The sequence below is a fragment of the Chaetodon auriga genome, chromosome 21 (genome assembly GCF_051107435.1).
Source record: "Chaetodon auriga isolate fChaAug3 chromosome 21, fChaAug3.hap1, whole genome shotgun sequence".
Classification (NCBI taxonomy): Eukaryota; Metazoa; Chordata; class Actinopteri; order Chaetodontiformes; family Chaetodontidae; genus Chaetodon; species Chaetodon auriga.
The window spans coordinates 16,911,112-16,925,894 of record NC_135094.1 but is presented as its reverse complement, the minus strand read 5'-3'; the positions used below and the strand labels follow the sequence as shown (position 1 = coordinate 16,925,894).

Sequence of the window (14,783 nt, the reverse complement as noted above, 5' to 3'; positions counted from 1 at the left end):
CGTCTGTCGGGTATCAGTCCCTGGAGAGTTTCCTAATGTACAGGTTGGCTGTTTATTGTAATTAATTACATGGTGCTCAGCTATATGTTATTTGATAAAACGTACATCAATATTACATCTTTATTATGACGATTTTATGGTAATTTCTGGTGGTTGGTGCGCTTCAGATTGATATATTTTAAAAGTGCTAATTATCAGCACTGTTCTGCTATTTTTACTGGCCACTGGAGTGCACTCACAATCATAAACTCAGGAATATACAAAACACTGTTTAGTACTACTTTTGTATTACATTGACACAGAGCTAGGCTATTTTGGTGTAAATTTCCACTGATGAGATTACCAAAATGTTTTTTTTCCCCTCCCCTCAGTTTTTATGAACATTGAAATACAAAGCAGTTGAACAGGTAAATAAAATGGGCCTGAGATATGAACATAACACAGTTTGTGTTTTTTTTTTATTCGTCTTACTTTGAGACTTTGCAGAGAAAAGTATACATAATATGCACCTATCAAATCTGACAGCATGAAGGTTATTTGGCTTATCTGTCATCTTTAATTCTTCGACAGAATTGCAATATGTGTAAACCAACAGAAGTCACCACTGTCAGTTTTAACTAATCACAGTCATGAGCAGAACGGCATTGGTATGTGCATACTCCGGTCCAGAAGGTGGCGGTAATGAGCATTCCTATTTATCATCCACCTGGAATCAAAGGAGAAGAAGCAGCAGGCGGAAGTGTTGTCCAATCGCTATTAAGGACCAGAAGAAGAAGAAACCGGATGTTTACCGGCAGCTCCAGGCAGGTATGCTACGAAAACATAACTTCAATTGAATTCACTTATTTAATTCAACTTTTTGCTTGTTTATATCAGTGACTGCATTTTCCATTTGGAGTCAGAAGATATCTTAGAGTTGGTGACAGAAAAGTAAAAAGACAAAGATAATTTGGTAGTTCGCTGCACGTTAGCTTCGTTCAGCTAACTGCTAGCTATAGCACTGAGCTAAGGATTAGAGCGCGACCAGTGTAGTTGTCGTACGGCTCTTCATTCAAAGAAACTGCAGTTTAAATCTGACTTGCTGTGCGTAAAACATACTCAAACGATAGAGTATGACTTCGGGTATTTAAGAAATCTTTATGGCTGATTCTTTAGTTCGGCAATATACGTTTTTTTCAAAAGGCGCACGTTTTACCTTCAAGTAACGTTAACAACTTGTGGTGTTTGGCATGGCTTTCTTATTAACGTTAAACTTACTCTGAAATTTGTTTCTAATATTCCACCTCATTCACCTGAAAGATCACATGATACAGTGCCCCTATAATGCCTGCGGTAGACAAACCTGGTGACAATGACGAGGATCCAGCTGAATGTTGTTAAGTGGTTGTGTGTCGTCTGTTGTCTGTGGTTCAATTGTGGCATCGCTCTGCCTGCTGTCCCACAGGGAGATGGACAAGAATGAGGACCAGGTCCAAACAAACAGCTGTAAGACCCTGCTTATCCGCCACTTACCGGCTGAGCTCAGCAAGGATGAGAAAGAAGACCTCTTGAAGTATTTTGGTGCCGAGACAGTCAGGGTCTTCTCGAACACGGGTCGTTTGGTAGGTTGTGCCTCACTTCACCGAATGAAACTTAACCTCTTGAATTTCATTTGCTGTCCATTCTGAACAAGCTTTTCCGTCTCCACAGAAACATGCAGCATTCGCAACCTTCAGAAGTGAGAAGTCAGCAGAAAGAGTGAGTTATTCTCGCAGCCTTTGTAATTCTGAGTTTTTCGAAAGCCTTGTTTGCCCGAATGTAGCTAAAACAAATCTAGAGTTAATCCAATTTCTTTCTTCGTCTGTCCTGCATGACATTCAATTCCCATCACATCTATTTTAGGCTCTGAGCAGGCTCCATCAGTTAGAGATTCTTGATCATAAACTTGTTGTGGTGTTCGCGAAAGGCCAAGATCAGGTGACGGAATTGAAGGATCCTCCACTGTCTCGCAGGTAAGAGGCTTGTTGTTGAGGTACACATACTGCAGGTTTTACTGTCATACTTCAATGAATGGACTGTTGGCCCCCCTGTGAGCTAAAGCCGGGCAATGTTGTCTGTCGTGTGTTCTAAAGATGATGCTGTAAGCCCAGAAATGATTTTGCATGTGTATTAATGTTATTCATATGTTATTAGTGAATGAACACCAATCAGATTGACCAGACTCACATTTAAAATCAAAGTGTATTGCTGGAGTGAACCTAACTAAGTGTCAGTGTGAACATACTGTATAACCCAGTTGAACTGAATTACTAGCATGAAAGTGAGCGATACAGCAGCAGTTGAATTATTGTAACGTTACTTTTTCCCACAGCAGTAAACGTGTTGGGGAAGGGCAGAAGAAACAGGAGACCAAAGAGCCAAATATCCCCCTCATAGAGACCGGCATTGCACCCGGCCTTGGGTGAGTGTTTATCCCTAAGCAGCTATTGAAGCATTGATGTGATGTGAGCAAATCTTGGCGTGCTTTATGTTGATTTCTGCGTTGCTGAATGGGTTGAGGCTGTTTTTATGATTTGTTTTTTGGCTGGTAGACCTTTAAAGTCCGAAACCGACTGGAGACTTTAGGACATTTACATGCATTATACTTGACATGATGGACTCTAGTGTTTGTTTATGGCTGGCCTTGTGAGGTGAAAAAGTATTACGACATCACATTCGACAATCTGGTAACAGGCTTAATCTCTCAGTACATGGAGTGTGCAAGTCGCTGACTAAATAATACCCTGTGTGCTTAAATATATATATGTATGACTCAAGTGTTGTCAGTTTAGGTGTGTAGAGGCTGCATGAAGGCGAGCTGACAGCAAACCTGGACGAGAATCTGAGAGCAGTAGTCAGGAGCTGTCAGCAGCCTTGTGTCCAATTAGATGGTCGGCCTGCCATTGAGCGCCTGACAGGCCGTCTGTTCTGCCAGTTGGTGGGACCAGGTGGTTTTTGATACCTCTTGCTCTAATGCTGACAGTCTAGCCTGCCTTGTGCTAAAAGCTGGATCAGTCTTTTGTGTTCACCTCCTCCCGATATGATGCAATTTGCTTTATTGTGTGTTTGTTGCACAAATCAATACTACACTGATTGTTTATTGGAAGCCCTTAATGTGAATAAATTCTGCGGAGGTATCCTGATTGGATTCCGAGTACAAGTTGAAGAATATATTCCGGGATGGAACAATGAGGCATAGCTGTCAGAAAGTAACATTGCTGTGAATGAGGTCCAAGAAATTCATGTTTTTGATTCCTTCATTGCTTTAATGTATCAGTTATGAATGATGCTGCGTTCACTTCATTGTCCTGCTGAAAGACATCAAATCAAAGAACGTAATATGTTCAGTGGGTGTTTGTATTCCCAGGGGTCACCGTGCTGGTGGCTGACATCAGCAAGACTGCAGGTTATAGAAAAGTCTGGTCCAGTTATGAATCAAAGTATTTCATCATTTAAGAGTCTGTTTGTTATAACATGTTGCTTTTCACTTTAGACAATTTTCAGCATTCGCTCAGTTATTATTATTACACGGCTATCAAATGAACATACGGTTTAGACTGACAGTTGAAGCAGTTTACTTTAAGTCATGGTTTTGACTGCTCTTCTCAGTCCCAGCAGGACTGTGTGCAAACAGATGCCTTCGTCATGGAGCCAAGTGGCAGGTTAAATAATTTACGCTGTGGTCCGTCTCGAGTCTTTGTTCATCAGGTCTGAGTAGATTTAGATTTGTTCTCTGCTGCCATGCCGAGTCTTGGCTTATAAAAGTTATTATTACATGAGGACAAGCCTCGGTGCTGACATGGCATGCTGGTCCCCGTGGCCCTTAATGGCCGGATTTCACATTTTGTTGGCTGAGTGCTTGTCGTCTAAAGAATAAGCTACATAGCTAAAGCTCACCGGCTGGGCCACATATTCATGTGTCTCCATTATTTTGACATATGTTGTGAGTTGTTAAGTTGGGGGGGGGAGGGGGTTGCACTGCATGGAAGGCAGAGAGTTGCAGCTACAGAGTTTCCTCTAAGTAATTCTGTCTTTTGCTCTCTTTCCTACAGGTTGAAATTTCAATTTAATCCCACTTTGAAATATTTATACCCTCCACCTTCTAATGCCATTCTGACAAATATAACACATGCCCTCATCAGTGTGCCAAAGTTTTACGTTCAAGTGAGTAAATGCTGCTTCTTTTCCATCCTTTTCTTTTCCACTCGTTACCTGCATGCCTTTGATAAGCAGATGTGGGTCATCTGTGTGTATGTCTTTTTATACTGTCCCTGTATTCACACTTTCTTTTTTTGGAAAATGTGAATTTGTAGGAAAAAAAATGCAAATGTGACAGCATTTCTAGCCTTCAGATTTATATTGTTAAATGGAAATACGATTCTGGAATAAGTGTCCCAGAGGTTTTTGAACTGCATCCAACCTCTTAAAGATCAAACAGCAAACATTTGCCTTTTAAATTTCAATTTGGGGAGCTAGTATTAATAATAAACCATAAGTGGGAGGCATGAGTTATGGGTTTAACATTTCCCTGGGAGCCGCGCTGCCTCGATTGCCACTGCTGCTATTTCCGGCGTTGGCGTCTTGGTGGTGCTAGTGTGTCACGGAGGAGCTGCCTTCATGCTCAGCTTCACCGCTGGTATCTCACTCCAGCCTCAATCTCACCTTGATCCTTGTATTTTAAATGAAAATGCAAAAGCCTTGCAATCTGTTTTACATATGGAGCCCGAGTTACAGGCTGCCTGTTTGAGAGCAGCAGTATATTTATATTACCAGCTCCCAGCCAGCTCGTGGTTTGAATCTTTAGATGCAACTGTCCCTGTTCTAATACTCCATCTCCAATTATACAGGTACTACATCTGATGAACAAGATGAATTTACCGTGTCCCTTTGGTCCAGTCACTGCCAGACCCCCCATGGTAAGCTCGTGGACATTATTGTTGGATAGAGAAGAACAGGGGAATGGTCCGGAGAGTTCGTAGTTATTTGATGTTAAACAAGAAAAACTGTGTTGTTGTAAGGAGGCCGGTGTCAGAGAAGGTATGTTGTGAACAAGGAAGGAGCTCTACTGTTGAGCTTCACCTGCTCCCAGTTTTAGAGGACCCTCAACAATCAGCTGCTTATTGATTAAGTCACATTCTGGGTTTTTGGTCACTCCAGCAGCAATTTATTACCCCAAAAACTGTAGCTACCACCTTTTCCAGACATGTAGCTGAGGATCGAATGCAAACGAGATATTCCTCCCTGCATGTGCAGAAGTGCGTGTTAGCATTAGGACTGTGTGAAAGTAAATGGAAAGCCCTGAGTATTAAAGGCCGGCGGTGGGCGAGCTTGTTTTCTTGCATAATGTATGAATCTGAAATTGTGAGGAGATAGGTATCGCTCCCTTTGAAGGGAGGTTGATTGTGCCACTTAACGTAAAAATATCTCCTACCTACAGTACATTAAGTATTGTTAGAATGATTCTTTAATTTCAGTGTTATTATCAACAATTTTGATAATGACCGTTTAAGCTGTTTTTCCATACAAAAATGTCCAAAATTAGCTCATTTCAGCTCTTTAAAGTTGAGTCTTTCCTATGTACAGCAGCCCTACTGTGATAGTAAACAAGTTCAGAGGCAACATCTGCTATTTGCAAACCAGTAAATCCCAGTTTAGCGGCACTGCTTACGAGGCACCTGAGCAAAGATGGCGCTTGTGAAGTCTGTCAGTCGAACCCGGAGGCATTTGTAAGCCATGTTGTTTTGTTCCCTGCAGTTTGAGATGCTGCCTCCTGCTCCACCCATCCCCATGCCTCCTCCCTTCCCTCCTGACTACCCCCCTCCGCCAGAGGAGGAGATGGAGCTGTCCAGCGGAGAAGAGTCAGAGTACGAGAGCGGGGACGACGAGGACAAGGAGAGGTGAGGAGCAGGCCACTGATGTCACAGAGGACTCGCCTCTGCATAAACATGTTCCCGAGACAAAGGAACCTCAATTTGTTCTGCAGTTCCCCCTTTGCCGGGCGTGCCAGTGTGTTAATGTGTCAGTCAGAAGTGATCATGTTTCCAGAAGCACAAGTGGCTTGAAGGGAAATGCCTTTAAATTCCAGTGGGTGGGCAGCAGACATTTTTTTCCCCCCTTATTCCCTTCGCTTGCTTTATTTCAGGATTGTTCGTCTGATGGGCCTGGTCAACCAAGCATGCAAAAGACCCCTGAGACCGAAAACAGCTTCAAAGAGAAAGAAGCCCAAAATCAAGGATCTACTCTACGCTCCAAAACCAGACTCTCAGAGGTACACCAGAGGCACTCATGCATGTCACAGTCCTTACGCATAGCTCATCTCGAGACAGTATTCACAGGCAGCCGAGAAGGAGGACGAAAACCTCCAGACAATAAGTCCTCTTCAAAAAGACAGCCTTGTGTGGCTCAGAGACTTATTGTTTCAGCACCACACACTCGCACGCTCTTAATGACAGACCACAAAATCGGTTTCTAAACTATAAATACGCACACACACACACACACCTCAGTGTCTCCTGGCTGCATGTTTGCGGACTGGGAAATATCTGTGGTTGACCAGAACTAAATATCCCACCCCGTAAGCCGCTCAGGAGCCGGCTTTATTGTGAGGCTGCTGTTCAGGGCAGCGCTGATTGTCTCTGCCGTCCTCAGCGCTCCAGTGCTGCAGCCCTCCGATGTGTTTGAGCAGCCCCTCCCCGCCGGGCAGAAGAAAATTGAATTCCACATTTCGGTTCCAGAGGTGGCAGCCGCGGTGGAGGGAAGTGGGCCAGGTCAGCCCGATGATGAAGGCAGAGGTAAGTTCTCTGCTTGATGTTCGCTTCCTGCAACTTTGGGATTATTTGTATGTTAAACCCAGAAATATTCAGCTAACGATGACACAAGACGCAGAAAAGCAGGGACCCCCCCACCTTTGAATGAGTGAAAATTTGGCTTTTGTGTTTGAATTGAAAGCGTTTGATCTTGTTCGTCACTGACTTTTTGACTGACTAATCATTTTAACTCATCGGTGCAATGAAGTTTTCTCCTTGGTTGTATCATCACATGCTAGAAGTAAACCATAGGTAATAACCAGGGCTGCCCCATAAATGAAATCTGGGGTCTCTGTAGTCTCACTTTTCATAGTAGGATTCATTTGACTGTGAGATTATTGTCCAAATGAATCGGTTAATCTTCTGCTCTATTAAGTGTCAGAAATTAGGTCCAAGTTTGCGCCTTTACATTTAATTTGTCCAACCAGCACTCTGTAACCCTAAAATATTTCATTTACAATGATGCAAAACACTAAAAAGCAACAAATCCACACATTGTAGAGGCTAGAATAAGCAAATATTTTGAATGCTTGAAAAACGACTTAAGTCTTTATTCGATTATCAAAAGAGCTGCTTAATTTTTAGCCAATCAGCTCATCAATGATTCCCCTGCTCCGTGCAGCTTTGATTTAAATTAATATCCACTGCCTCCCCACACTTATCTGTTATTGATTATTTGCATCCTGGGATGGAACTTGGTGTCAGGTTTGGGCGAATTAAGCTAAATTGTAATAAGTGACACAAAAATGCTTCTTTTACAGCATGCTGGTAAAAATAGATCAAGCTAATACTACAGGCTGCACATGCATCGGAGGAATCGGCATGAAAAGTGCACCGCCTCGTCTGTTTTGAGTAAGAACGGCACTGTAAGGATTTGATTATTACTATACATCATGTTTATTATCAGACTGAGGCAGGAGGAGGTTTGATACTCCTATTGACATAAGTTAAAGCCCTTACCATGGGTGAAGTCAGAGCCAAGTGTTACACAGCAGTATATCACAGCAGAAACCCGCGCCGAAAAGGTTTTACCATTATCTGTATGAGGAAATGTCATTGGGGGCACAGTCTGTGTTACTTGTCAGCTGTGCAGTTCCCTGTTTGCCTTATCTCCTTCTCTCTAGCTACAACTTCACTCCCCGGCAAGCCTCTGAGAAGTAAAATAGATCTCAAAGTCAGACACAAAAGATTTCCTAAAGGCAGGGGGAAGATAAACTATGACAGGTGGCTTTTTGGATTAGTCTTGTTTTGGGGAAGGGTGGTGGGGGGGCGCGGGATCCGATAAACAAGCTATTTAAATGAAAAGGGAGGTGGGGGACAGATAAGGAGGAGGATAATTTTGAAAGCAGTGATCTAGTTCTCTGTCGAGAGTGTATCAGAAAAGCTCCCCAACACTTCCTGCTCCGGTGCACACACGCATACACCTTATGTGGATGACAAGCCCCCCCCCTCGGATTTGTACAGGCTCACTGCTCTTAGTAATTCCATCTACAACGTGTGTGCGTGCATGCATGGGCTCCTCAAAAGTCTGCCACAGTTATCTTTCCCACCGCCTTTCAAACTCATGTTTGCAAAACAGGAATGGATGTTGATTCGACGACAGTTCCACAGTTGACTTATGGCTCACTCTTCTTTCAATTATCACGGCAGCCGCTTTGCACTTAAGCATTATTTATGCCAAAGTGCAGCATTTATTGCATTAGGCCCTGAAAAAGAAATCACTACTTTCAACTCAACCAATTCATAATGAAGCCACGGGCAGAAGTTCTAAACATCAATATGTTAAACTAATTGTGACCAAGAGGATTTGCCTCTGCTCTCCCATCCCGAACTTGTTTGGTTTACTGAAATGGATAAACACTGTGGAAGTGATTATTTCACCATCTGCTATTGTCAGACACTTTGAAAACTTCCATCTGTATTTGTGCATCGTAACGCAATCCAGCGGATCCAGCTTGAAACGCATTTTTAACGTGCCCCGCATCGTTCTCCTAACATTCTCTGTGTGCCTCCAGGAGAGGAGGAGAGGGAGCTCACCTCCAGCAGCAGTCAGGAGGCGGCAGAGGCTGAGGGTTTTGGGAAGATTTACCCCAGCGCCAAGCCCTCCCAGCAGCAAGAGGAGCTCAGCGACGATGAGCAGGATCTCACCTCAAACGTCATCTCCAGGAAGGAGCTGGAGAAAGGACGGCTGTCAAGAGACGGTAAACAGCAGCACGGTGCCTCAGGAGCAGGGAAGGGTTAGAATGTTAGTATCAGGAAAGCGGTGGGAGACATAAAACTTTCAAAGCTGAGAAACACATGGAGGGATCACAGTTTCAGGTTAGCGAAGCGCATTCAATAATAATCCAAACATTGCTTCATGTAAGCAGATGTTTTGTGTTGATGCTGAACAACAGCGACCATATCAAGTTGAAAAAGCTTTTTCCAACAGTCTTCTTCCCCTCTCACAAATCCCGTTCTGCGTTACAGGAAGAATGGGAGCAGCGAGAGTTGTTTGAAATGCATATTTGGAAAAAAAAAATTGGCAGTTAGCGCGAGCAGCAAGAGCCATCATGGCGGCACAAGGAAAGAAAAGCGCCAACTGCAGAAAATCAAACTTGACAAAAGAAGGCGACGGAGCCCCTGGAGGATGAGGAGCTAGTGCCAGAAAGTTTAGCACCAGCGTTACCTCGCAGAGATTAAAATCATTTCAAGATGATCAGGATTGAGGAGGGATGTAAAGTAGCTATTGGAATGGTACTTTCCACTGTGAGCTGCTGCCTGTCTTCGTCTCATTAGAGCCGGACAGCGCTCAGTGTTGAGTGCCAGACTTCGAGGCTAGGACCACTCGACACCAGTGGTGTCACCAAACCCCCAAAAACAGTAGTGGAATATTATGTCAAGCCATTTAGATTCTTCTCTTTTGCTTCCTAAAGCTCGTTGAGAGAATAGCACTTGAATACAGTTTCAGCCTGAATTGGATAAAACCGTGCTGCGCTTTCAGTCACGAGTTTAAGCTGCTCTAATCCATGATTCTGTGTTAACAATGGATCAAATGACTGCGTGGAATACGGAAGGGGTCAATCGTAGTGACAGCCCCGTCCCGCCCGCCACAACGTGCAAAGTTAGCAGTGGGCTGCTGAAAGTAGGTTAGCATTAGCAGCTGAATAGCAAGATGCAGCCATTTGGAGTTAATGAAGACCAAATATGGCTAAAAGGGACAGTAAATATTGGCGAAGTGGACAGAAATCTAAAAGTCTGGAAGTGTATGTTTAGTTCGTTTATTCAGACATGGTTTTCCATTCAACAGCACACCCCAGCTGAGGTGTGATAAGTCAGATCTCAGATGAACTGGCTGCTAGGTGTTGGGATCAAACATCTAATCGTTGCTTTAATGTCTCAGCACATCTCTTAGTCTGGCCCTTCAGTCCACGCTGGCTTAAATAAAACATGGAGTGAAGAGTATTAAGTTGCAATGACTTTGAATTTCCCTTTATGTAAGTATCAGCAGCTCTGTGATGCTTTGTACCTGTTTTTCAAATGCACCTTGTAAGTTATTTTTCCTCTTCTTCTCCGCTTCTCTCTTATAAAACAGAGATAAAAAGGATGTCTGTGTTTAAGAATTATGAACCGGGTGAGCCAACCTGCAGACTGTACGTGAAGAATATCGCAAAGCAAGTGGAAGAAAAAGTAGGTGCATTTATAGCACTTGACCCACTTCTGCGTGTTTGTTTGGTTCACTGGATGTGATGCTCATTCTGGAGTTGTCATGTATTGCTTAAGACCATTATATGTCATCAGGATTTTGTGTTATTGTGTTAAATCCCCAAATCCCACATTAGTTCTGCATAAACAATAGAATCAACGATGTATTCATGTTCATATATTGACTGTTTTTTCCCTCATTTGTCCTCCAGGACCTGAAATACATCTACGGGCGATACGTCAACCCTTCGTCAGAAGCGGAGAGAAACATGTACGTTAGCCGCAATCCAGATCTTGACGTTATTTCTTATTGACACGGCTTGCGTGTCAATGCAGCCCGTCCCATCTCCGCAAGCTATTTCTGACTTTGGCAATTTGTCACTTTCCCTGGAGGGTTTTTAGTAATTCATGCTGACTGTGTGTTGTGTTATTAATAAGTATCTAACCTGACGCAGAGATCATGAGGGACACTTTATGTTCGTGCATCAGCAGTACTTCAAATGAATATTCCACCTGAGTCATCAAACTGGGCTTATGTGGAGTAGAGGGCCAGACTCTGAACACAGATGTAGGTGATAAACAGGAAGATGCAGCTCTGCCAGAGAAACTGTTTGTCCTCTGATAACCCCTCTCGAAATGTTTTTCCTGTTGGAGGGTCACCGCAGTTTGTGTTTGTTAGTTATGCTTTAACATGCTATGAAAACACACCCGAACCACCGTGCTCCCGATCTCCACCCTGCAGGTTTTCACAGCAGCAGACCCGACTGAGCGGCGGCTACGTTCACAATAAGCTGCTTACATTTAAACAGGCGACTTTTGTTCTCTGTCCCAGGCCTCCAGACCCAAAACAGGGTTTTGCTCGGTCACAAAAGAGCTTTTCCGAAACGGTCTCCGGAGCGCGTCAATCTGAAAATGCCATCTCTGCGTTTAAGTTTGCATGGAGAAGACGGAGCTTTTTTGCAAAACGCCAGCTGCCCAGTGAGGTTTGGTGGCTGCGTGGCTGTAAAGTCAGGAAATACTTTGTGTCACTTCTAACCTTTATTGTGACATCTCATTTTAAATGTCAGCACAGTTTGTGTTGATTTCGGCAGCCAACGTAACAATCGCAGAATACAGTTTGAAGGATAGGTCAGCGCCGCAGCTTGAGAACGATGCTGGTTAACAGAGGCTTTACGAGCCGTGATTGCCTCAAACAGAAACAGAGAATATGTAAATGAGAACATCTCGATGGTGAATTTGGGTGTATTTAAAGCGCAGGAGGAGACTATAACTTCCTGTCGTCTCTGACTTTCTGTGACCACTCGATAGGGGCTGATTTGTACTTATGCTGATTTTCCTAGTTGTGTCTCTGTGGCTTAAGCTGTAAATCAGTGAAAACAAGTGGTTGGGTCTCAGTGACACATGATTGGCAACCACTGTTTCATGTGGTTGCAGAAGGAGGTAATGCTTGTCTGGTATCACTCAAAAGCTTCAGTGTAACGTTGACTCAGCTCGGCCACAAGCCTTGAGTGATAACGATGTGTTCCTGCTTTGATTTCCCCCCTCAGGTTCGACATCGTGTTAATGAAGGAGGGCCGGATGAAAGGGCAGGCCTTCGTAGGACTCCCCAGTGAGCAGAGTGCAGAGAAAGCCCTGCGGGAGACAAACGGCTACGTCGTCTACGACAAACCCCTCGTCGTCGTATCCTTTTATCCCCGTTCGCAAGATGAAACAAGGACAAGGATTTAACAAGGGGTGGAAATCCAGGCTGTCCGTTTATTTGGTCGGGTGTGATTATTTGGTCTGTAGAATCGGGCACATAGATGTATAAAGATGTCAGTTCTGTTTAGTGGCACAACATGTGACTCTGTAACAATGCACAGGATCAAATGTCACTGAACATACATGAAGGGGCAGTTAAGAGGTGGGAGGAACACCTCCCATCACAGATGTGTCGTTGGCTTTGGTCCTCTGTTCCTTCAGGAGGATGAGGACTAATTTCTGGCAGCCCCGAACCGCCACCTGCTCTTCCTCAGCTCCGCACTGATAATTGCACATCAACTTTTGAACTTGTCCAGTGGAACAAGGCTATTGATTTTGATGGCGTTTTAATGTGCACTCCGTAACCAATTAGCTCGGCGACAGCGTATTAGCCTTTGGGTTCAAAGCATGAACAGTGAAGTCGGCAATGTAATTTACTTGAAGATGTTGTCCTGCATGTCGCTGCGAGATGACAGAGCTAGACTGCAGTCCAACCACCAGCAGCTCCTGCGATGGGTTATATCAAGAGCCAGCACAGCCCTGAGCGTTCATATGCTAACTGACATATGGCAAAGTGCTGCGAATAGAACTCAACATGTGCTGTAAGGGCTCGGATTGTTTTCAGGTTTTATTCTATTTGACGCATCAAAAAGTCGAGGAAGGTTCGCTCTGGTGCAGATGTCTTTTTAAGCAGTCATAGGCGGAGGACAGCCGGTCCCAGGTTAGCTCCCCTATAATGACTTTTTCAGTGCTAGCCTGAGACTGCAGCATGTCACTTGCCAGAGAATCCTCAAACAGCCTGCTACTAAAATTAGTGACCTGGAAAGAAAAACCTGCATGAAGTGGGAGTAGTTAAACGTCCGCTTTATTAACAGACATCTTGCTCCTCCCCATTTATTTAAGCTGTCGCATCAACGGACAATCTATCAATCCGTGTGAATAACAGTCGCTGTCACTGAGTAAGTGGACCCACCTCGGGAAAGCGAGACACACCGGCTCTTATAAGGTCCACTTCTGGCCAGTAGTCTTCTGGCATTTATAAGCAAACAGCTGCGACCTTTTCTTAAATTAAATTCATATGAGGCGGCAAGTGTCACGAGGAAGACGGGCCCCTGTGGCTTAAAGCTGCTGCACACGACTCCGGGAGTAAAACACGACAGTATATGAGCGAGATGTGAATCATCAATCTGTGGTGCTCTGTTGGTGGACCTGTGAACAAAGCTGAAATTTGCTTTTCAGTGAGGTTGTTTTGGTCTGCGTTGTCTGTGGATACATGTGTTGAAGTCAAAAATACATTAATAGTAGCGGAAATATGGTAATGGGAGCAGATGAAGGAGCAGATTTGTTGACTGTGCAGGATTAGACGAGAAGTTCTTGCCTGAAAAACGAAACGCGTCATCGTGTGAGAGTGAAGCTTTACCTTTGAAATGCAACTGTTCTGCCTGCAGACCTTAACTATAAACTCACAGCAATTTGCCAGATCTGCAAAACCGAAGCAAGAAAGCACAGATGCCAAGAGAGGACCAAAACAACGATGAGCAGGACAGGTGAGCGATGAATGCTGATTTCTCATTACGTCGGTGTATCTGTGCTCTGTGTGCAGAGCAAGCCTGATTATCCCTGTGATAGAGTTTGGTTTTTACATTTGTGTTTACACTTTATTTATTCAAGATGCCAAGGCTTGATATTGTGGCCCAGCAGAACCACTTGTATCCTTATTCTGACATATCCTTTGGAAAAAAAAACTAAATGGGGGCAGTTTATTTGTAGTTATTGTGGCGCAATTGGAACTTAAATCCACTCATTTTTCTGTAGCTTACCCTATCGTACCTTCTCTGACATACCTTCAGTATAGACTGTACGCCTGTGCTGCCTTAGAGTCTCCTAAACGTCTCTTTACAATGTTCTCTACCTTGTTTGACTGAATTTCAGGTGATGATCGGCCGATGTCATCTTCTTCTTTTATAACTAAATAAAAAACCACTTTATTAAAAATACTTCTGTCATGTTTTCTTCCAATCGCAGCCTCGAACATATGTCACCATTTGTGGTTACACTTCAGTCAAACCATCATAACTGATTATCTTTAGTCCCAAACTTAAAGTCCTGACAGGCGAGTAAATACAGACTGGGGAAGGTGCTATATGAGATCTAGACTGGCTCTGCAGCAGATGGTAGGCTGTCAACACAGCGGAAAACCCACAGTCCTGAAGAGACAGCAAACAAACCAGACTGCAGTCTGTGGGAAATTGCTGGGACTGTGGGTTAGCTTACCTTTACAATCCCTGGCTGGCCCCATCTGTGTGATTATAGAGAGTAAACCTCGGAGGTTGAACTTCTCCCCTCAGCAGCCATCATAACTGAAGATTTGGAAATCAAATTTGTTTTTGTCCTCTTCTGGTGGAAGCAATACTGGGAGGGGACCGGGTGCATGTCAATCACAGCTAAATGAAAGTTTATGATGTCTGAAGTTCAAGACGTTGACAGTGAAGAAAAGATGACATTGCTGTGGTGAGCCTTCTGCTTTGATTCTGT

At 43.9% G+C, this 14,783-nt stretch overlaps 1 protein-coding gene across 2 annotated transcripts; it reads left to right on the top strand.

Annotated features, from left to right (window-relative positions):
- Positions 1-761: 761 nt before the first annotated feature.
- rnpc3 (RNA-binding region (RNP1, RRM) containing 3) lies at positions 762-14,243 on the top strand. 2 transcript variants are annotated; one of them, XM_076721445.1, is made up of 16 exons: positions 762-807; positions 1,445-1,601; positions 1,690-1,737; positions 1,882-1,991; positions 2,351-2,440; positions 4,071-4,182; positions 4,866-4,934; positions 5,773-5,915; positions 6,161-6,286; positions 6,667-6,809; positions 8,840-9,025; positions 10,399-10,493; positions 10,721-10,779; positions 12,056-12,188; positions 13,718-13,795; positions 14,181-14,243. In XM_076721445.1, the coding sequence occupies exons 2-15, from the start codon at positions 1,449-1,451 to the stop codon at positions 13,784-13,786; spliced, it is 1,536 nt and encodes a 511-aa protein (XP_076577560.1). In that variant the 5' UTR covers positions 762-807; positions 1,445-1,448; the 3' UTR covers positions 13,787-13,795; positions 14,181-14,243. The 2 variants fall into 2 exon arrangements, with proteins under 2 accessions (XP_076577560.1, XP_076577559.1); XM_076721444.1 differs by having other exon boundaries at positions 13,920-14,243.
- Positions 14,244-14,783: the final 540 nt, after the last annotated feature.